The sequence below is a fragment of the Heloderma suspectum genome, chromosome 1, assembly GCF_057233095.1.
Source record: "Heloderma suspectum isolate Gila_16-S chromosome 1, 16-S_ref, whole genome shotgun sequence".
Classification (NCBI taxonomy): Eukaryota; Metazoa; Chordata; class Lepidosauria; order Squamata; family Helodermatidae; genus Heloderma; species Heloderma suspectum.
In genome coordinates this window covers 26,303,959-26,327,289 of record NC_139458.1, presented here as the reverse complement: position 1 = coordinate 26,327,289, position 23,331 = coordinate 26,303,959, and the positions used below count along the sequence as shown (strand labels likewise).

The 23,331-nt window shown below is 43.5% G+C and overlaps 1 protein-coding gene across 7 annotated transcripts in view; it reads left to right on the top strand.

The window, feature by feature from the left end:
- Nucleotides 1-23,331, top strand: part of EML1 (EMAP like 1) — a 213,462-nt gene that overhangs the window by 97,040 nt on the left and 93,091 nt on the right. Inside the window, exon 1 of one of the 7 annotated variants that reach the window (XM_084838926.1) lies at nt 5,163-5,940. The exons of 4 other annotated variants lie outside the window; for them this stretch is intronic. In XM_084838926.1, the coding sequence (XP_084695052.1) occupies nt 5,871-5,940 (70 nt within the window). In that variant the 5' untranslated portion in view covers nt 5,163-5,870. Of the gene's footprint in view, nt 1-5,162; nt 5,941-23,331 lie in introns of those variants that run through there. 2 more of the 7 variants (XM_084838911.1, XM_084838998.1) reach the window with 2 other exon arrangements.

Here is a 23,331-nt window from a genome sequence, read left to right as displayed (position 1 = left end):
CGTGCCTTATCTCTGTGTAAGTCAGTCTCCTGGTGTAGTGGGTGCCACTTCCGGCCGTAAAGCTAGTCGATTAGCCTAAATGCAGCCGTTGAGGATTCCGGGGGGAGGAACGGATCGCCTCCCCCCCCCCCCGGCAGACCCCCGTGGATGGCAGGTAAGGGGATTCGTACATCCCTATCTGCACCCCTGACCTACCACCATCTGCCCTTTAGGAAGGATCTTAGAAGAGGGAGGCAGACAGAGCCAACCGGCTGGACTGCTCCGACACACACAAAACAGGGCTGTCTTCTACCGTTTGCCCTGTGGGAAAGATCCTGATCACTTGTTTGCTTTTTTATTTGTTATTTTATTAATGATTGCTGGTGTTACTTGTAAGCTGTTTGAAGGATACATATTGATTGATGATGATGATGATGATGATAATGTAACAAAATGAAGGGAGAATAATAATGTAACAACATGAAGGGGACATCAATGGAACAATGCTTTGTGCATTGATTTAATTTACTCTATTATTACATTTATATTCTACCTTTTCTCCAAAACAGAATTCAGCCCTCAGGCTGAAAGAGTTTTGGCACCCCTGTGGTAGATGGTCCTGTGAAAGAGGGATAGTCTGGCTGGAGCAGACTCTGAGGTGGTCTTTCCCTGCCCCCCTCACAGTCTCTTCTCCCAAAGTGTTTTCATGGGAGCATCCACATCACGTTTGACATTACCTTTGTGGTACAAGAATGAGTCGTGCTGCCATGGATCCCAAGCCATGAAGATAATGTCAGAAGGGACCTTTGGTAAGGCTAAAAGGGCTTGAACTACATTTTTGAGAGTCGGGTGAGACTTCATTGCGGTGCTTTTGGGATGTTATGTGCGTAGTCCAGAGGTTGAAAAGCACTAGACAAGTGTATTTTGTGTCAACTAGTAGTGGGCAGGCATGTGTGCTTATTGCTGCAATCCTGCTTACTGAGGAGTAAGTACCATTGAACTCAATGGGACTTACTTCTGAGTAGACATATATAGGATTGTGCTGTAACTCTCCCATTGAAAGCAAGAGGGGAAATGCGCTTCACAGTGGCTTGAGCATGCCCTAAGTGTGTATGCACTGTGGGTCTCAGACACGACCCAATTTGGGAACTGAAGGCTGCTGTATTTATTTCAGTTTCCATCCAGTTGTAGAGTCAACAAGGTGGTTTCAGACAGAGGGCTCCTAGTGGTACCAATCAAAAGACATTGTGCAGCTATTCCATCTTTTCCTTAACAGGTTTTTTTTTGTGGAAAGGAAAAAGATGGATAAAATGGTGAGAGAACAGAAGAAGGTTACAAATGGAAGACAGTGTTGTCTGGAAGCCCCATAAAATATTGTGAATGAGGCAGGGAGATTGCACAATAAAAACATCCATATTGAGGAACATAAGCATTTTTTAAAAGCGCACCCCCCCCCCTCATATTCATACTTTCATCTGAGACCTCAGTTGTCTCTACAGGCATCTCTACACCAGCCTAAAATCCTGCATTTAAAACGGGGCTTTGTTTTAAATGCAGGATCACAACGACTCCCTTTTTCACGAGCATCCTTTTCCCCCTCCCCCTCCCCATATCTGAGTCTTCCATTATCTTTCATTGATCTCGCTCCTCCTCTTGCTGCTTTAACTCTTTTCACAGAGGAAACTGAAGTGTAACACAATGGGATAATTTGATAGCTCATTATCTGCGATCTATTTAAAAATGGAACAAAGGGCATTTAGTGCAGGAGACCCCTTGGAGGTTCACAGTGTCATGTAAAGAGCCCGCAAACTTCTGTGAAGGAGCAATCTCAACTGCAGGATAAAAGCTCCGTGGTGTGAAGAAAGCCAGTATGTCACAAGTAATTGTCCAAAAGTTGTCTAAACAGAAACCAGAGTTTCCTATTACTTTAGATAATCCATGCAGTATGAAACATGGAGACACATTTGTCAACTGCTCTCTATGTGGTTTTAGGAAAAGGCACTGGGTGGCGGGGGGGGGGGGAGCGGATTACTTCTATATTTCACATATAAAAGAATCAGGATTTTCTTATCCACAGTTGTATTTGATGTTTTGAGGTTCCTAAGATCTGTGGACACCATCTCTTTTTAAAAAAACACAAGCACAAATACAAACGTTAAAAGATTACCATTCTGTTCTCATATGGGTTTCTGTCTCTCATCAAAATGAAAATAATCATTCTTGGCTGTATCTTGTGTTTTCATTAAAAATAGTGCCTGAGGGCTACAGTCCAACAATGGGACTAAGCCCAGCTTCACAGCACTAATGCTGGCCTAAGAGGTTTGCAGAGTGTATTGCTCAGCAACAGAGCATCTTCCAAGTTTGGTGACTGTACGATTCCTTTCATTTTGGTAAAAGATAAGACCAGTGGCTTATTTTATAAGAAGAGAGGTAGGATGGGGTCAAGCTTGCATACCCTTGTCTTTTAATCTCAGAGAAGCAGGAGCCCAGAGAAGCAGTAGAGGAAAACGCTTAGCACATGCTCAGAGGCTCACCCTTCATTTTGCCACACATTCCAGGGCTGAGACATGGAAACACACTCAGAGGTTTGCTTTGTCTCCTGCCTCAAGTCCTAAGCTTTATTCACAAGCCACACTGTGCAGTTATCCATGTGGACTAGAATCTCCACTCCACATTATCTAACCTCAGGGTGGGCAACTTATGACCCTCCAGATGTTTTGGGATACAACTCCCATCAGCCCTAGCCAGCATAGTCACTGGTGAGGGATGATGAGAGTTGTACGCTAAAACATCACCCTGATTTAAACTGTCACACATTGAAAGAGTAGAATAATTTCACCACTTTACTACCTCTCAAAGAATGGTTAACAGTGCAGTCCTATACATGTTTACCCAGAAGTCCCACTGAGGGCTTACTCCCAGATAAGACGGCATAGGATTGCAACCTAAAGTGTATTAGGGGGCAACTAATACATCTCAAAGCCGGGATCTTATGCACACTCAATCCTAATACCTACTGCATTGAGTGGAATTTACATCTCAATAAATCTGTATAGAACTTATTGCGTACGGGTGTTTACGATTGCAACTGTGCATCCTGATCTTACACATGTTGTTCAATGGGATTTCTCCAAAGTAAGATTCAGAGACCCCCCCCCCCTTATAATCAAGCGTTGAAAAACTCATCAGCTATTTCTTCTCTGTCAACGCATGAGTTTTGCAACTCATACACTAAATGCGTTGCAGAACTCTTGGCGCAGCAAGAGCAGTTACATAGTATAAGAGTCTTGTAAATCCTCCTCCCTGTTTTTGTTTCCGCTTCTCCTAAACTCCCTCTTGCGTTAGTAGCTGCACATTTTCTTCCTAACATCAATCAAGGCCGCAATCCTAGGCATACTTACTCGAGAGGAAAGAAGCCAATGCATAGGATTGCACTGCATGCTAGACCCAATGCAGCCAGCGGAACGTCCGATTAAACTTATGCACAGAATCGGGTTCCAGGAGCCTTAAAGTAAACGGCACAGGCGAGGTTCAGGAGCATTAAAATAATAATTAAAAATATCAAGCCGCCCTCGCTCAGCGCCTCCCAATCCTTTGCTCAGCTCTTTCCCCAAACGTCTGTTCTACACAAGTCAGAAATCCTTTTTTGGCCATTAAATCCCAATAGAAGAAGAAGAATCAGAAATGGCTGCTTTTCCTTCACTCCGCCTAACGTTTTATTCTCAGCCCCCCACCACTTCTTTTGTTTTTGTTTTTGCATTCCTCCACCCTCTGTTATCCTTTCCGTACCAGAACTGAAATTCAGCAGATCCCTGTGTATTTTCCTTCTTTCACTTTCTCTCCTTTTGGGCCCCGCACCTCAGCGCCTCTCCGCAAACAGCCACAACATCTCACACTCGCGTCTTCCCCGGGGATCCTCCCTCGCTCCCTCTTGTGCCCGTATTTCGAAAGGGGGTCTGGGAGCCACGCCAGTCCCGCGGCTCGCAGAGTTACTGGGAGGAGCAGCAGTTCGCCTCCGGCTGAGCTAGTTAAGGAGGGCGTAGCTCGCAATCCTGGAGCCAGAAGGTTTATTTCTATCTGCCATCAGGAAGCCAGAATTTTGAGGAGGACAAAAAAGGCGAAGAGGTGTTGGGGTCCACGTCTGTCGGGTTTCTGCCCTGGACATTTTTCTACTCTCGATGTAACGCGTGTACTGATCAGCGTGAAAAGACACTCTGCACATGCCCAGGAATGCGGTTTTCATTTTTTAAATTATAATTTCACACTAAGGCTGGGTCACTCTGGAGGGTAGGCCCACTGATAACGGCTCGCAGAGTTGAGTTCAGAGGAAGCCTACAAAAGCAAACACATTAGCACGTAGTAGTAGTAGCCACCAGAAAATCGCACGTAGGTACCTGGCCGTGGCCGGTCCCAGTGCAGATAGCGAGCACGTGCCACGAGGATCCGACATCTGGGCGGCTAGCAAATGCTTCTAAGGGTGCAATCCTATGCAGGTTTAGACAGAAAAAAAATCCTACAACTCCCAGCATGCCCCAGCTAGCTGGGGCATGCTGGGAGTTGTAGGAGTTTTTTTCTGTCTAAACCTGCATAGGATTGCGCTTTAAGGCAGCCTTCCCCTGCCTGGCGCCCTCCAGATGTTGGACTACAACTCCCATTACCCCCGGCCAGCATAGGTGGGGGGCAACCAGGATGGGGAAGGCAACAGCAGCCGACCATGGTCTGGGGTGCGTAGGCACAGCGTAGGCTTTTCAAGCGCTTTCCCAGGCTCTAGCATCTGTCACGCGTCTAGCAGTCGTATGAACGGCTTTCCTCGAATCCCAGAAATAGCTGCTATTAAAGCCCCATGATATCAGCGATTTTTTTTTTATTTTTTTTTATTTTTTTATGGGGCCGAAGACATCTCCTTGCACAGGGAATCAGCCACACGCTCCTGTCACCCCCCCCCTCCCCGATCGTTTGTTTTTGCTCACTGACCTTACAGCCGGGGTCTCTCCCCTAAGCCAATTGTTTGCGGGGACAAACAGCCCGCTCCTCAAGTAATAGCAGTAGTAGCTGCTCACCCCGCCCGGCTCTCCCTTTCCCAGGCTTTGGCGTCAAGCGTTTTGGGAGTGATTAATGGCCGGGTGCGTAGGCGAGGCAGCGTCTTATCTCCCTACCACCATCCTCCTCAAACAACACCCCCCACCCCGAAAGGGGCGCAAGCCGGGCCCGCTGCTCGGGCAAGAGCAACGAGAGTTTTGCCACTGCCTGGAGGGAGCAATGGGCTGCACACCCCCAACTTTGGAGGGAAACGCAGCCTTCCCTCCCTCCCTGCCTGCCTGCCTGCCTTGCGTTCGCCAGGCAGGGTAGGGCAAAGCGCTCCATCTTCCCGCCTTCCAAGTGACAGAGGGAGAAGCATCCTGGTTCTCAGCGCTTCTTTCCAACCTCTAGGAGAAAGGGGGGGGGGCAAAAACCTAATTCCAGCCCCCCCCCCCCACACACACACAGACAGACAAAGTCTCAGAGGGGGAATCAGCCCCATTCTTTCCCCCCTTCCCATTCCCCTCCTAGCGGAGAGACAGGAGGAGGAAGAGAAGCGGCGGCGGCCCAAGCCACGGTGGAGTGAATGCGTTGTCATGGCAACTGGCAGAGGCAGGCAGCAGGCCGGCCCCGGCCCCGGCCCCAGCCCCAGCCCCAGCCGCCTCAGCTTCTCCTCAGTGCTTGGTTTGTGTGGGTGAGAGGAGTGAGCAGGCGAAGCAGGAGGGAGAGGAAGAGGGAGAGAGAGAAGCCGCCTGAGCTGGGGGCGACGGAAGGCGTTGGGGCGGGGGGGGGGAAAGAAAAGATAGAGAGGCCGAGGACGGGGGCGCGACTACCCCAAGGGGGAGGCAGGGGCGCGCGAAAGTGGCTTCGGGATGATGGAGGACGGATTCTCCAGTTACAGCAGCCTCTACGACACCTCCTCGCTTCTGCAGTTCTGCAACGGTAAGGAGAGGAAAGTAGGGTTTCCCTCACGCACGCCCTACCCCCGGGTGGCGGCGGCGGCGGCTCCAGGTTGTGGACTGTGGTGGGGGTCGGCACAGCACCGAAGCCCAGCAGCTTCGCAAGCCTTGGCTGCCCACTGCTGCCTGGTTCTTGGCGAGTAAGGTGGATGTGCAGAGCAAAGCTGGCGAGGGAAATCCACACTGACCCGCTTCTCCCCCGCCACCCCGGCCCCGATTATCCCGGCGGGGTGCAGGACGGGGCCTTTTCTAGGCTTCCCCCCTAACCGTCTTTCCGTCCTAAAACTATGGAGCTCGGGAAAAGACGGCGGGGCGAAGCGGGGGAGAAAAAAGAACTTGGCTGCGGCACCGGCCCTGCTCTGCCTGACAGCACAGCAGAAAAACGTTTGCTGTTCTAGCGAACGCGTGTTGTATAAGCTCGGGAGGGAGAGACAGCTAACGTCTGCTGTGGAGAACTTTCCCCCCTCTGGTTTACAGGAATGTATAGACGTCAGTATAATGCACGTTTCATAGAGAGGGGAGGGCCGTGGAAAAGAAAGTGGAAACTCTCCCCATCTCGTGTTGCTGGAGGGAGGAAAGCTGATTCTGTTTCTGGGTGTAACTTGTAGAGTGCCTCACTTCGTGGGTGAAAAAGGCTTGTCGGAATGACTTTGTTTTCTAGCTTTACAGCCTTGGGCTTTGAATGAGTGAGGAAAGCTTTCAAAGTTTTAAGGAATGTGTATTTGTGGACAAATTTTTTTTTTTTTTTTAATGAATCATTGATGTCTTCTGTAATTTTGGTGATGGGTTCAATTTGTTTCGAGTATAGCACGGTGTGGAAGATTTATGGTATCTAGTCAAGCTATTTTTAAAGTGAACAAAAGTCAGTTTTGAGAACGAAAAAAAAAAAATGCCTGTTTTCTAAGTTCTGTAGTTTCTAGCACGTTTCTTCAGGATTACGTTAAATCAGATGATGTTTGGATGGTGACATGACAAAATGCAGTTTAATTTGCAGCAAACTTTTTCAATAAGATTTTTAAAGGCAGGGAGTCACTTCCATGAGAGGGATGGGTCTATATTAACATGTGTATTGCCGATTGGACAATGGGATTTTTTTAAAGGCATTTTAGGAAATTGTATCCATCCTATCAAAATATTCTTAGGTCCTAACAAAATATTATTAGGTTGCCGCCCTACATCCACTTACTTGGGAGTAAGCCTCATTGAACTCAGTGGCACTTACTTCAGAGCAAACAACACATATAGGATTTTACTATTGCAAAAAGCTTTATAATGGTGACTTTAAACTCTAAAGTTTAGAGTGTTTGATTTTTTTGCCTCATGAAATTATAATGTATGAATTATAGCATGTATCTCAAAATGTTTAGTACAGAGTTGGGAAACAATCGTTTATTGTTATATATAATTTCTTGTTGAAGGGACAAGAGAATATGTGAAATGCTGATTTGTGTTGTACATCATTAATTCCTATATTTTTCTCAAAGAAAAAGCTAGAAAACATAAGTAACAGCTCTCTTAAATCAGAGATGAAGGATGACATTATTTAAATCATTGTTTATACTACACACAAGACGGTTCCCTGTAAATAATATGGGATCTCTGTTGCTGACTAAAAATTCTGGATGTTTTATCCTTATTGATGGTGATGTACTACAAGATGTTAATAGCTGAGGATCAAACTGTCTGCTTTTCTATCAAGACTTGTAGATATTTTAAAATAACAGTAGACTTCATGAAGTACATTAGCCAATTAGTGTTTTTGATGGGTTCTTCATGCCTGTTGCTTTCCTCACGTGTCTTTGGTTTCAACAGGATTAGCTTGCGTGATAAGATGTTGTAGAACTGGACTCACAGCCACTGCCCTCAGGAGAATGTATGACAGTGGTACACAAATTCTGGCCAATAAGGAAACAAGTTAGACATAACTTGTTACAGACCTGGTTTGTAGGAGAACATTACTTCACACTTAGTTATGTGGGAACTCTGGGAAGGTGTCTAACCAGGAATAAAGGATGATGTGAAGGAAGGTTAAAGATGTGAATATAGATCAAATTAAGAGAGCTTTTTACAATTTAGAAAGAGAAAACAATTTGAATGGAGCCTCTGTGGAGGAGGAAAACATATTTATCTATTTTATTAAAATATTTATGAAGATGGACAAAAGCACTCCTGGCCACTCCAAGAGCAACGCTGGGTTCAGAAGCATCCCTAAAAGCCTGATCCTTCAGAGGGAGTGCAACCCTGTCCAGAACAGGCTGTATTCCCAATCCCTCATTGGCTTGTCTACTGATTAACAAAACCTCTGTTTTATCTGGATTGCGCCTAAGCGTATTAGCCCACATCCAATCCATTACTGTCTCCAGGCACTGGCTCAGGACTTCTGTAGCCTCCTTGGCAAGGAGAGATAGAGCTGGGTATCATCAACGCAGTGATGAGATCCAACCTCAAAACTTCAGATGGTCTTCCAAGACTGGCCTGGAAGGGGAGGGCTGAGGTCACAGGGCTAGTTCTCTGTCCAATGAACTATTATGTCTGAACTGGGTCTAAGCAGATGACCAGTAGGATAGATAGAGATGTAGACAAGTTTTTACATTGTGAATGAAAAAAGAACATGCTTTGTAGCTAGTCTGGAGTGCTGAGGCAAGGGAAGAGTTTAATACCTATTGATGGAGTGTATTTTAACAGCAAAGGTTTGTATTCTGGAAGTATTTAAACAACTGGGAAAAGGGAGGGAAGACGTTTTCCTGAAGGAGATGTTCAACAATACTTTTCTTGCATGCCCCAGAGTAATGCACACTTGTATTCATAATATCATTTCTATAGCCTATTCTCATGAGGTGGTTTCCCCAACAACTTGATCCTCTGTGGCAGCTTTTAAAAGTTTTTATTCTACAGATTGTCAAGGATGGCAGTGCAAGCCACTGTTTGCTTGCTTTGAACCCGAAAATGAGGACTCCTGGGCTGTCACTAAAGCTTTTTCTGGATCTTCTGTTAGCTTTGCTTTACAGTTTTTTTCATTTGTCACCTAAACAATCATCGTTCTCTGTAGTTTTTATAAGCAGGAATATATGATCCCACTGTGACCAATAAGCACCCAGGTTCCATTGGGGATAGGAAGATTTATTTGAAATTGTATTGGTTCAGTATTATGAATGGATTTGTAGGGTTCTAAATTGTTGTTGGTGAGAGAGAGGTAAAAATATTGCAAATATTTATAGCAAAAATATGTTTAACCAAGGTGGATTCAAGTGGGATCTTGAGTACTAACAGCGCTGGTTTTCTCAACAGCATCTGACAGTTGACCAATTGCACTGATCATTACTGTTAGTGATAACAGCATAGCTAGATCTGACCTGAAGGTGAATGAATATATGTTTAATATTACAAATCCATTTCCCACAGTCTCTGGTGCTTACATTATCTCCTGGCCCCTTCTAATCCCCATTTGGAGGCTGAATGGCCAAAGTGGCAATATTATACTACAGGAACATTATTCACAGTTTATAGGTGCCTGTTTTGTCAATTTACTACTCCCTTAGGTTAGTACACAGAGGCAGAGTCTAAAAGCTGTTATATGAGCACTTTTATCAGAATATCTAAAGCATTTAGTCCCCTTCGGAAGTTATTCCTCTGCATTATTCTTCCTCCTTCTTGATGGAGAAGTGGGGCTGAATGCACCACCCACTGGTCCCCATCTCTGCCAGCTCCACCCTCTGATCTTCATCTGTTGAGTGGGAAGGTCTGAAAGGAAGATCTTCACAAGTTCAGCTGAATGTATTTAGAATCCTCCCTGTGATTGGGAACCTTGATCAGACAGGATTCCTGATCATGGGGAGGATTCTAAGCTGCTCCATCTGAATGTGTGAAGATTCTCCCTTTAGACCTTCCTGTTCAACACATGAAAATCAGGGGAATGGTAGGGATGTTGGGGGCGGTGTGTATGTGCATGTGGCGCAGTTCTCATGCGTTATTTGAACATGTGGGGAAATAACTTTTATGGCTTTTATCTGTATTCACCACCAGTTTGCTTGCACAGGAACATTCAGCATGTTTGCTATTTAACAGATCCAAATAAAGCTGCATTATATTGGACTATTGGCCCATCTACTACATGTCTGTCTACTCTGATTGGCATTACCTCTCCAAGATCTCAGGCAGAAGTCTTTCATAGCCCTGTTTTCTTGAATCTTTTGTCTGTATATGTCAGAGATCAGGGACAGATTTAGGAGCAAGCTGTTGTGGCAAGTTGCTGAAGCATTGGGCTTGGGGGCAGTGGCAGCTTCAGGACTATCTACTTGACTATCCACTCAACAGCTGAAACAAATAGTACAGAAGGTCAATATTCATTTATAAAGCTGGCATTACTGACCAGTGTGCATCAACATTGTGTTAATGTTCCTTTTTTATCCATAGGAAAATTTATAATCAGGGCTCATTCAACAAATAGTGTACATGTGAGTGATTGTGAATGACTATGATCAGGTCCAGCCATGCAAATGTCTCATCTTATAAGGCAGGGTAAATCATATATATAAATTATACATGCAAATCACAAATGAGCTACAAATGCAATGAAAAATAAGATATTCAGAAGTTCAGTCAATGGAGGGGGTACTATATTACTGCCTGAAGTGTCATTTGATGTAGAGCTGACCCTGCCAGGCATGGAATCTGTATGTAAAGTGTGTACTCTCTTGTTGTTCTGTGGCCCCTCCCCAGTCCAGATTAGTAGGTTGTAGATGATTAAAGTTAAATGCCTAATTTGCAAGGGATTAATAATGTTAGTTTTAATAATTCAAAATGGCCTAGAGAAATGTATTTCTTAGTTTTAAGATTCATGATGCAAGTGTTTATTTTGTCTATCAAGCTGCAATGTGAACATTGGCAAATTAGGGTGGTGAGATGCTTCGCATAATCAGTCAATCCTAAAGGAAATCAACCCTGACTGCTCATTGGAAGGATAGATACTGAAGCTGAAGCTCAAATATTTTGGCCACCTAATGCGAAGAGAAAAGTCACTGGAAAAGACCCTGATGCTGGGAAAGATTGAAGGCAAAAGGAGAAGGGGACGGCAGAGGATGAGATGGCTAGATGGCATCACCGATGCAATGAATATGAACTTGAGCACACTCCAGGAGAGAGCGGAGGACAGGAAGGCCTGGCGTGCTATGGTCCATGGGGTCACGAAGAGTCGGACACGACTTAACGACTGAACAACAACAATGCTTTGCATGCACAAAGTCCCAGGTTCAGTCCCTGGCATCTCATGATAGGGTTTCAGACAGGGAAAGACCCCTGTCTTAAACCCTAGAGAGCCTCTGCCAGTCATTGCAGATAACACTGAGCTAGATGGACCAATGGTATGGCTCCGTGTAAGGCAGTTCCTTATGTTCCTAAACATAATTAAATAATTGAACATGGCCCCCATCAGATAAAAATAAGTCTCAAGATGAAGGTTTCTTATCCTTTGTATGAAAATAATGTACCTGGAAGGTTTGGGATAGTAATAGCATAACTGCATCTCCATTTCAGGCTTCTTTCTATTTGGTTCTCACTATGGGAGGGCAAGGCTGAGGCAAATGAAGCACTAGGCGATCATGAATCAAAACTTGGCATATTTACACACACACACATACACACACACACACACACACACACACCCCGATGGTCCCCTTTGTTTTTGTTGAATGCACAGCTCACCCCACCCCACCCCAGCAGTGGAGGTATTACAGATGGCTGATACCATGGCTCAGGGATGGTCTCATCTCATCCTTACTTTTCCTTGTAGTCTTTCAAGGGAGTGTACATCAGTGTAAGGGTGCTGCTCCACATCCAGTATTTGCTGTTTCAGACTGATTTTTTCTCCCCTTCTGTTATATTGCATTGTAAATATGCAATCCTTCTTGTTTTGAGGGAGGTGACTGTTTAAAAGAAAAGTATTGGTATGCTTAAGCACAGGAATGCTGCAGCACATGTATGCCTAGTTTCACCTGAGTATTCAAAAGCTCTTCTGTGTGTACATCTTGCTTTTCAGTACCAATTCTATGCAGGAACTTTGCTGATTTTATGGTAACAAAGTGTTGAGTTGGAGGAGGAGAATATTGGGCAGCTAGCTGGTCATAGAATAGATAGTTGCTTGGGTCTCCCTCAGAGATAGATTTGTAATTCCAGAAATATGACTTGGTTTTTGCATGCTCTTCTTTTCAACCTGCAGTGAAACGTGGTGTGTTTCTGGCAATGGATGACATACTACTGGGTTGTTTTGTTAAAGCATCAATATTTTGGATCCTGAATGACTTTTTTTCTGTTACACACATGGCAAGAAGATCCAAGATTTGGTATTCATCCAAGTTGTTCCATACTCTCTTTTGCTGGTTATATTGAAAAAGGAGAGCAAGTGCTGGAGTGGACAAATGAAATTATGAAGTACAGGAAAGAGAGGGAAAGAGATATAGCTGAAATGGAGATACGCTGGTTGTTGCTGTAGTCAAGCACTGAAGACAGAGGATGGAGAGCTTGAGCACAGAGGAGCCAAAGGGCTAACAGCTTTTTTGTATTAATTTGTCAAAGTATTTATGTGCCATACTTTATGCAGCTTACAACAGGAGTAAACACATGCAGTCTTTGCACAGGGAATGGTAAAGCAACGTGGTCTAATCAGAAGTGGAGATGCTAGAAATACAAAGGCCTGTGGGGGTGGGGGAAGGAAAACCACATCCCCACCCCACCCGCCCCTCGGGCCTTCATTCTCTCTCACTGATTAGCAATGTCATAAAATATATCCTGCAACATATTTAGAAGTTACTAGAGTTAAATGTTCAGCCACATTACATGTCATAAGGGAATATCAATTAAACACCATAAAGGGCCCAAGAAATTATGTTTCCTAACAATCCAGAAATAACCCAACTCTGAAAACTTAATATAGTAGCAGCAGAATCGATTCTTGGAAGCTTTTGTCTTAATGGCTACTGTCAGGGACTGACTGAAGCTGGGGATTAGATGGCCACTTACACATTGTCAAAAAAGAGGAAATGTATCACATGAAAAGAGGACAAAAGGACACAAATTTGCATATGCTAATTTATATATGCAGATACAAATTTGGAAATAACTACTGTAACTTAAATTGAAATATAATACATCTCACCTTAGTGGGGAAGACTGACCAAGTGACCCGTGTGCCTGCTCAGTCTGCTGTCCAAGTACTATCTGTTGATGGGTGACTTTAAAGTCCCTACTCTCCCTACGTATGGTTCTTTAGCTTTACACTTGACTTGGATTGGATAGCCCTTCAAACAGAGGACACTTTCAAATAAAGGACTGTCCTCTGTAAAGTAGGATGCATGGTCACTCTTACCAGTGCGGATGGCCATAGCTGAATCCAGGCCTGGAGGCTGTGGTGAAGTGGAAGCAGCAGGAAACAGCTGAACCTGAAGGACAATAGGTACTCACCCTTGTGTTGATCATGCAAGGACAGAAATCCAAGCTCCTAGTACTTATACCAGTTAAGGTCAATCCAGAACTTTGGTACTGGCTGCCAATCACAGGGGCTGACATTGCACTTTCCCTATCTTTCTGTGCAGAAAGGTCTCTGAGGCTTGACCGTAGCTCACTAAACTAGGTCAGCCTCCAACCAAGTGGTGATTGGTTCAAGTGCCAGAGTCCCTGACAGTCCACAGCTGAACACTTTGCTTCTCTGACAAGGCAAAACCCTCATATGGAAGCGAGAAGTGTGGTATGGGAACATACTAAAATAGTCAAGGTGGTAGATGACAGGGGTCATGAATGACAACAAGTTCCATAATGTGCAGCTACACAGGGGCATGCACATTTACACCATCAGGAAAGTTGTATTCACTGTTGTGCAATTCTCCTGACACCAGGACCTTTGGGAGCCATCCTGATATCATACTAGGCAAATACACTGGTAAAGTTTTGCATTTTACTGTTGAACTTGTTATCCTAGTAGAAAATGAATGTTTTTGTAGCCTAATATTTTTTTAAAAAAATAACCGTCAGTGGATTTCTGCAGTCAAAAGTTCCTCTTGGGTAAGTTGATAATTAAAATAATAAAGACAATGATAGCTTGACTTGCATTGTAAAAGATTTGACCTCAGATAATTTGGAGCCCTGGCTTGGAGATATTTTCTAAATCTAATATAACTTAAAATTATTTTTACTGCAAAGTCATTTACTTTGTGTTGTATATATTCAGTTAATAACCAATGTTGTTGAATTATTTAGTGCATTGGGGATTCAGTAGCTTCTTCAAGTAGTAGAATGTGGAATGAAATACATAAGCTTTAATTACGGCTGCTGCAAAACTTGTTTCACTGAACTAGCATTTCAGCTTTATCAGCGAATGATGATTTTGATAGGAAGCACCTTTCTGGGTGGAGAAGGTTATTACCCAAGATGCTTAAACATGACGAGACAATGACAAGAGTCTTCTCATTGTCTGCCAGGTTGTTGGTAGGCATTGTCAGGGTTGTTTTGTTTTGATTGGAAAGACTTCATTAGTAAGAATTGTAAGCCATGTATATTCTCTAAATGTTTGCATCTTAGGGCCAAACTAGACCTGATGTCCCTGGAAGTTTTTTTTAAATATATAGTTAAGAGTTGCTGTGTAAGTAGGATGACTTTCATCGGGGCCATGATGAGGAGTTTCCATTCTTACTCCATAGTACTGATGAAAATTGCTCCAGCACCAAAGGAAGGAAGCTAAGAGTTTTGGGAGGGGAGCATGGTAGGGGAGGAGAGAGTTAATCTCTCTCCTCACAAAGCCACTATTAACATTTTAAAAAATCGAGGATGCAACTTCAGTTGAAGAGTTTGATGTCGCATCTGTTTGGCCCTAAGAATAAAATTCCACATACCTGATGAACCTGAAGTAAAGCACTTTTAAGTTCTGTTGCTTCTACTGAAAGGGATTAAAACATTCTTAACTTGCCCGTTGAAATCTGTAGAATTTTAAAATGCTTAACTTATACTCACACATGTGATGTAGTCAATTTTGTTATCCACCTGTATGAGTATATTTTGTATATGTATCTAAAATTCTCATACAAAAAGCCCAAGTTTTCATACTGTATGAATTATTAAGTGTATTCTGAGGAGGGGGGAGCATTTGCACCATACAAAAGCTTCCCCGCTACAATGAGTGATATTCATTCCTGCATCTAAAGCACTGCAGAAGTAATGTAATGATCCCACCGCCACTGATGGAATGATCTATTCTAACTCATTTCTACGCGTTGATTGTATTACATTGAGTTCACTATAGCTTTCTAAAAACAAACATGCTTTTGTCAGTGCTATAGGCAAATATCACACATCAACATGTGTGGGAATTTAATATAGTTGTCGCTAGGGAATGTACTAGGGAAAATAAACATTTTAGTTATGAATAAAACAACATTCAGAATTGTAAATGAAAGCATAGGATCTTCACTAGGAAACCACATTTTTGTCTGATATTTGAGGAGATATTTAAATATTAATTGTACTTTCTTATGCCTGTATTTTTATATTTCTGGTTAAGTATACTGCGTTTTCTCTCTGAAATGTGCATAGTCAGTGTAAAAATAACTGGAAAAAACAGTTCACCCTCTCTTTAGATTAAAATTTAGTAGAGTTTACTTATATTCTGATATGGTTTTGTATTTCTTCCTCTGTTATTGGGCCGTATACGAACACTGTTAATAAAATAAGTAAATTTCTTAAGTGTGTTATGTGGGATACTAACAAGGAAGTTGTAAACAGTCTCACATGTCTTATTGTTAGTAGGCCTTTAAAGAGCTAGGATTCAAGGTTTCCCAAAATGCAGTTCACATCCCATTAGGATTACTGAAAAAGAGGAGAGGAGTCACAAACATGTTTGGGTCTAGCAATTTCAGTCAGAGGATTATGTGGCACTGGGATGTGTAGAAGTGGAGTTAAGGGGGAGAATTAGTAAAGGGGTTTAAGATCTGGGTTTGGTTTCTCAGTTGGGATATGGCAGTTTAACAGGTGCATGTGACTGAAATGTTGGGGAAGCAGAGGGCTAGGTTAAATATATAAGCTAGATGTTGGCTTATTTTGAGGGGGGGGTGTGTGTGTTTATGTGTGTGTGTGTGTGTATATATATATATATGGGGTGAACATCAATGTCTAATCAAAACTATACTAGCAAAATTGTAGTTTGTACTAAGTTCAGTCCTCCTCATTTCTCTGTAGTACTTCCCAAATAAACTGACACTCTGAAGTGCTCTCCTGAAAAATGGGACACTTTTCTAACAATGATGCACTCTAAGGAAGCTGATAGTAATGGAAACTCAGCCTCTCTCACAACTTGACACCCTTTCCCACCAATACGCACTTCTGTCCCAAGGCCCTTTGTGGTGACAATTTACTATTGAGAAGTTAAGAGTATTTTGTACCACTGCAGTTGCTCAGCCAGTGGTGAGGTGTGTGTGTCTGGCAGGGATTTTCTAGATTGGCAGCTAACGACTTACCCTATGCTTTTATATCAGTGAATTAAAGTTCCTGTGACCTTGTTTTTGCAAACTGGCAAAATCACCTTTTTTGCTGAATGTACTTGGTTTGTATTTTTATCATTATGATATTGGTAAGTACCTTAAAATGGTACTTGCATGGGAGGTCAGGAATGGAGAGCGGGTTTGAGAATAGGATATAGTAAGATGGCCACACAAACTAGAAATCTAAACGTGCATACAGTATTGTGTGTGTGTGTGTGTGTGTGTGTAACTTGTTGCTTTTCTTTATAGTTAGAATGAGGAATAATAACATATTAGTTTGTCTTAATGCATTAAGTCCTTTTAAAAGTAATTAATTTGGATTGTCCATACCCCATTACTTTTAATGAGTGAAATCTGACGTGGTCCATCATTTTTATATTTTGTCTTGAAATATATTGTAATTGATTAAATGCACTTGTGCCAGAAATGTTTGGTGTTATGTTTGTGTGTGGGGTGAGGGGTGTGTATGTGTGAATCTATAGTTTGGAGTCAAATTGCCTTGTTTTATTTGGGACAAGAATATGGTGGATGTATACAATTTGTATTAATTCACAGTCCACCTTATTGAATTTGCTTATAACGTTATATATATTAGATATGTCTGTGTTTTGCCATGTTTCATGCTTATGGACTTCAGTCATATATGTAACTAATTCTCAGTCTTCAATGGGCAGACGTAATGCATACATGTACAAGTCTGGCCTAATGGCTATTCTTCCTTTGATAAAACAATTTCAAGGGGATTTGGTACAGAGAAACAATGAAGCTGTGTGTGTGTGTGTGTGTGTGTGTGTGTGTGTGTCTGTGTCTTGACTGTTTCAATTGCTTCTCCAGCTGCTTTGCTCCCCCAGGGGTTCCAAATATATGTTTGGAAAGGTTGTGGGGATTTGGAACAGAAAAGCAGCAGACAGTTTTCCTATGCCACTTCTCTGCTTCAAATCCTCCTCGTGAGGCTGGTTTTCCCAAGGAAACCAACCATCGGATTTTTGTTCCACATATTTGTATGCAGCGTGTATAAGCTCTGATCAACTTCACTCCACCTATTTTTATCTGAGACTTTATCAGTTAAAGGACTTTGCATCATCATCACCATCAATTTGGCCATTGGGCTTATAAAACAATTTGATGTACATTCGATTACAGTTATTTGCAATTATACTGCTACTACATTTCCAGCTTATTTGGAGCTATGGGAATGCCTAAAATCAAGCTTGTATAAGCATCAGCATTGCCAACTTGCAGAATTCAGTAATTTTGTCTTTTTCTAATCTTAAAGAGAGCTGGGAGCATGGGACATGTCACTCTCCCCATGTGGCTTGCATGTGTTACTTCCCTATTCAGTAGAGCAAATGTGCAAACTCCTGAACTTGGAAGTACCCTAGAAGTGATCATCTTATCATTTTCCCCCTATTCTGACCACTTTGGTGGGCTAATGAAAAGAAGAAAGCTCTCCAGAAGTTGTGTGTGTGTGTGACAGTTACGTATGTTAACTGTCTAGTTAAGTATGTTGAGTGTTGCTATATTGGTTTGGAGGGTGAAAATCTGGTTTGAGCCAGGCACTTTGAACAAACAGGCAGAAATGCCTTCATAGGGGCTGTGGAATTTGCATAATGTTGCAGTCTGAGCATTTAGTCTCTGAATGAATGTAGGAATAATCTTGTTGCTCAATGTGGGTGCTATATGAATATAATTTACATCTCAGTTATATACTTGTTTCTTTGGCCCCTTGTTGCACTGTGTAAGTTATAGGTCGGGGTGTACAACCTGTGTCCCAAGAACTGTGTGTGGTCCCCTAGCAGGGAAAGAACAATATGTTTGAGTAGGGATGTACAAATTCCTTACCTTGTTCCAGTGGCGGCGTCCGCTGGAGGGGGGGGAAGCGCTTCCGGTCCTCGCCCCCGGAATCCTCAACGGCCGGCTCTGCTCCGCGGCGGCTCCGTGGAGCAGCTGGCCAGGCCAGGGTCATCCGCAGCTGGATTTCCATCCGTGGACTGGCTGGTGCGGACGCAAATGGCGGCCGCTGTAGCGGCCGCCATTTGCATCCAGCCAGGGAGCCGTGATAGGCTACATAAGTCTTTACATAGCCTATCACAGCTGGGTTTAAAAAAAAAAAAGGCGTACGCAAATGGCGGTGGCTACGGCGGCCGCCATTTGCATTCCCTATTTTTCCCCGTTTTAGTCTACGTAAATATTTACGTAGACTATTATGGCGAAAAATAAGGGGAATGCAAATAGCGTAGTGGGCGCTATTTGCATTCCTTTTTTATTTGCTGTTTTAGCCTACGAAAAATAAGGAACGCAAATGGCAGCTGCTGTAGCCGCCACCATTTGTGTATGCCATTTTTTGTTTTTGTTTTGATTGGCTTGCTGTGATAGGCTACGTAAAGACTTATGTAGCCTATCACGGCAAAGACCAGAATGCAAATGGCGGCTGCGGCAGCCGGTCGAAAGACCAGCTGCCGCCGAAGCCTCTGCTGGAGCCACTGCCATCCAGAACATCCGCCCCAGGTAAGTCTCGTTCTGGGGGGAATCTGTGGGGGGGCAGGGGGGGCAGGCTGTTCCGCCACAGATTTCGGGGAGCTGAATGCCAGTGCATTCGGCCTCACTGAAAACCGTGGCGGAATTCTCCGCCATCCCTATGTTTGAGGATCTCTGAGGGAGGGAGTAGAGAGAAGGCTTTCCACTCCAGCTCCCAGTGATCCTCATACAAATTCCTTTTCCCCCACTGCTGCTAGCAGTGAGGAAAGAGTGATCTGTATCCGGATCATTGGGGGGGGGGTGTGGACACACTCATGTAGCCCCCAGTCCCTGAGCCAGCATTGCATGCAGCCCTCACAGCTAAAAACGTTATGTACCCCTGTTATAGGTGCACTTGTGAATAACCCAAGCAGTTGTGTGCTTGATATAGACTCATCAATAAATGTTATGGCCGATAAGAATATTAGGGAAAAAAATTATTTAGTGCTGCCATATGAATACTGATGTGCAGTAAAAGTAAAGCATGCTAGGTTATCACTTCACAGCATGTATTTGTTAAACAAAATGTCTAACTCCTGCATACTAGAATAACCGTGTAGCATATATAAATGGGTCACTATTCATGAAGCCAGTGCTGTTTCAGAATAAAATGCTTGCAACTAATGAAAGTAATATACAATTTAAATCTAGTATAACTACCCTCTGATAAAACCTGGACCTCACTTATTGGGGGCCCCTCATTCTGCTTGTCATATTGGGGTGGGGAGGAAGCGAGGGGATCCTCCCTCTTGTGTGACTTAAGTTAGTTGGCTGCCCATGAGGACAGCCATCTTTTTTCCTGTTCAGTCTCCCCAAAAACAATGCTAAGTGATCATGTAGCATCAATACCAGGGACATTCTTCCGGACCCATTTAGAAAATGTATGACTGGAGCTGCATTTCCTAGCCACTTGACACAGCTAAAAAGAAGGAAAAAAACTGAGGGGGAAAAGCCCTCTGACCACCTTATATTACTGTAAGCTAGCTAGTACTTCCCATAACTGAACATCTGACTCTTCCCTCCCATCTTTGGGATGGGTTATCCCGCACTGCAGGGACATTCAAATCAGCCCTAGGAAATAGTGTTTATATTTGTTTCAAAACTGTATTTATGAGTAGAAGATTGCAGTATGGGTAATTGGTGTACTTTGATTTACTGACATATAAATATCAAATTGTTAGTGAACAGCCAGAATTAAAAGGGGAATAGGATATTAGCTTTTCCTGTACCTGTAAGACATAGCTATACACAAACCTGCTCTAATGCTAAAATCACATGTGCTTTTAAAACTGCTTTAGGGTGCAATGTTATGCATATGTAGAAAAAGTCCTATAACTCCCAGCATGGAGGCCAATTAATGTACTTGACATTAATGCCGCATGCATCTTTCTTTACTCTAAAAAGTAGCTGCTGGGGAGCCCATTCAGAATTGGGACCATAGAGCTTGGGGAGGGTTTTCCTCCCCCCTCTAATCCCAATTAATTCCTCCCTTCCCAAAGCTGCAATTTGGAATAGAATGAGTAACACAATTCACCCTCTCCACCTCCTGGTGCCATGTTGTGAAAACATTATTTCTCAGCCTGCAAAGGGGATGACAGAGATCCAAGAAAGCTGAAATTGACTAATTCTATAGCAAAGTGTAGAATGTCCTCCTCTTGGTTTTACCCTTTTCGCCATTCTTCAGAGAGTGAGTACCTTGAGATTTCAGCTGGCTGCTTGATGAGGTGAACCTGATAAGGTGCTTTCCCAGACTTTGCAGGCTGATGTTCCAGATGAGCCACTGCCAATTTGGCATGCCCTACTGTAATAGAGGCCCTCTTGTGGTTTACAGAGGATGATCCAACCATCTGCATCTCCTCTGACTCCTACTGCAGAGCAGACACGGGACTTGGGCTGTGTATGGGGACTGTGGATGATTGGCTTCTACTTGAGGCAAATTGCTTAGCCACAGTGGAGCATGCCAGATTGGCCTTGATTTGCTTGGCTTCTCTGATGAACTAATCTGTAATTCGCTCTTTGAATACTCTCAGCAGTGGGTTTCATTCTTCAGAGACGCTCAGCAGAATCATAGATAATAGAATCATAGGGTTGGAAGGGGCCTACAAGACCATCGAGTCCAACCCCCCTGCTCATTCCCAGGCGGCCTCCCATCCAAGTACTATCCAGGGCTGACCTTGCTTAGCTTCCGAGATCAGATGAGATCAGGCACATCCAAGAAGCAGGTTTGTGGCCAGTGTATATGGATTTCTAAGCCCTGATCTGGTAAATGTTAGTTGTACTTCAGTCCCATTCAAACCAATGGAACAAGTTCATTTTTTAAATTGATTATATTTTTAATCTGCCCAATAACCAATGTTCTCTGGGTGGATTACAAACAGTTAAAAGGCTAAAGCACCATTGTTGTTGCAACACACGCTACAGGAATTGATAAAACACCCATAAAAATCTAGAACTAGGTTTCTAAAATGCCTGGGAGAAAAGACAGGTCTTTGGCCTGGTGCTGAAAAGAAAACAGTGTAAGCACCACTAAACCTCTTGAGGGAGTTCATTGCCACAACTGAGAAGGCCCTCTCTTATAGCCTATAAGGAACCTAGCTTCCTTCTGTGGGGGCACCCAGAGAAGGGCCTCTGAAGTCAACCTAAGGGTCCAAGCAGGTACATTCAGGAGGAGAAGTTCCTTTAGATACTCTAGTCCCAAGTTGTTTAGGGCTTTAAAGGTCAACAACACTTTAAATTGGCTTGGAAATGGACTGGAAGCCAGTGCAGCTAACAAAATACTGGCATCATATTGGCCAGTCCCAGTCCTAGTAGCTCTGTTTTGAACTAACTGAAGTTTCTGAACCATCTTTGGAGGTAGCCCCATGTACAACCCACTGCAGTAATCCAGTTGGGAGGTTACTAGAGCATGGATAATTCTCACCAAGTTATCTGTGTCCAGATAGGTTTACAGATGGTATATCAACCTAAGCTGATAAAAGGTACTCCTGGCCACCGAGGCCACCTGGGCCTCAAGTAGCTTTGCTCGACCAGCTTTGCTAGTGGGAGCAAGTCAGGAACTGAAAAAAGTGGCTGGGACACTAGACTGAAGGTGAGTGTTTGTGTGGGGTGGAGCGGGTTTCAGTGCCACTTTCCTGTATACTCCTTTTACTATTAACATGACACCCTACCCTGCTTTTTATATGAAGTGAGGAGACATATGAAAAGAAATGTGTCTCCCTCTGTCACATCTAGTTTGGTCCTTAACTGGCTACGTGCAAGTCCATGATAGCCACAAGTTTGATTTCGAAGGGACCAGCTAAGCCATGAGACACTGAGAATTACCTCAGGGACACCAGACTGTGTTTAGAGTCTGGCAGCAGATTTAAGACATAGTATTTGATAACATTTGGTGAACAAAATTTGTTAGTAAAGATACAGGACATATTCACTCTTTGATCTAAAATATAGCCCTAGTAAATATTAGCCCCCTTCATGGATCACTGCCTTGTTGTGGCGAAGGGGCTTGCGTAACTCAGTGAAGCCATAAGTTATGCCATGCAGGGCCACCCAAGACGGACAGGTCATGGCAGAGAGTTCTGACAAAATGTGGTCCACTGGAGAAGGAAATGGCAACCCGCTCCAGTATTCTTGCCAAGGAAACACCATGGAGCGTATCACAAGGCTAAAAGAGATGATGCCGGAAGATGAGTCCCTCAGGTCGGAAGGTGTCCAATATACTACTGGGGAATAGCAGAGGGTATTTCCAAGTAGCGCCAGAAAGAGTGAAGTGGCTGGGCCAAAGCCGAAAGGACACTCAGCTGTGGATGTGTCTGATGGTGAAAAGAAAATCCGATGCTGTAAAGAACAATATTGTTTAGGAACCTGGAATGTCAGATCAATGAATCACGGTAAGCTGGAGGTGGTCAAACATGAGATGGCAAGATTGAACATTGACATCTTGGGAATCAGCAAACTGAAATGGACAAGCATGGGCGAATTTAATTCAGGTGACCATCATATCTACTACTGTGGGCAAGAATCCCTTAGAAGGAGTAGCACTCATAGTCAACAAAAGGGTGGGAAAAGCAGTACTGGGGTACAATCTCAAATACGATAGAATGATCTCAGTACAAATCCAAGGCAAACCATTCAACATCACAGTAATTCAAGTCTATGCCCCAACCACTGAGGCCGAAGAAGCTGAGGTTGATCGGTTCTATGAAGACCTACAACACCTTCTAGAACTAACACCAAAAAAAGATATCCTCTTCATCATAGGGGATTGGAATGCTAAAGTAGGAAGTCAAGAAATCACCGGGATAACAGGCCAGCATGGCCTTGGTGTACAAAATGAAGCA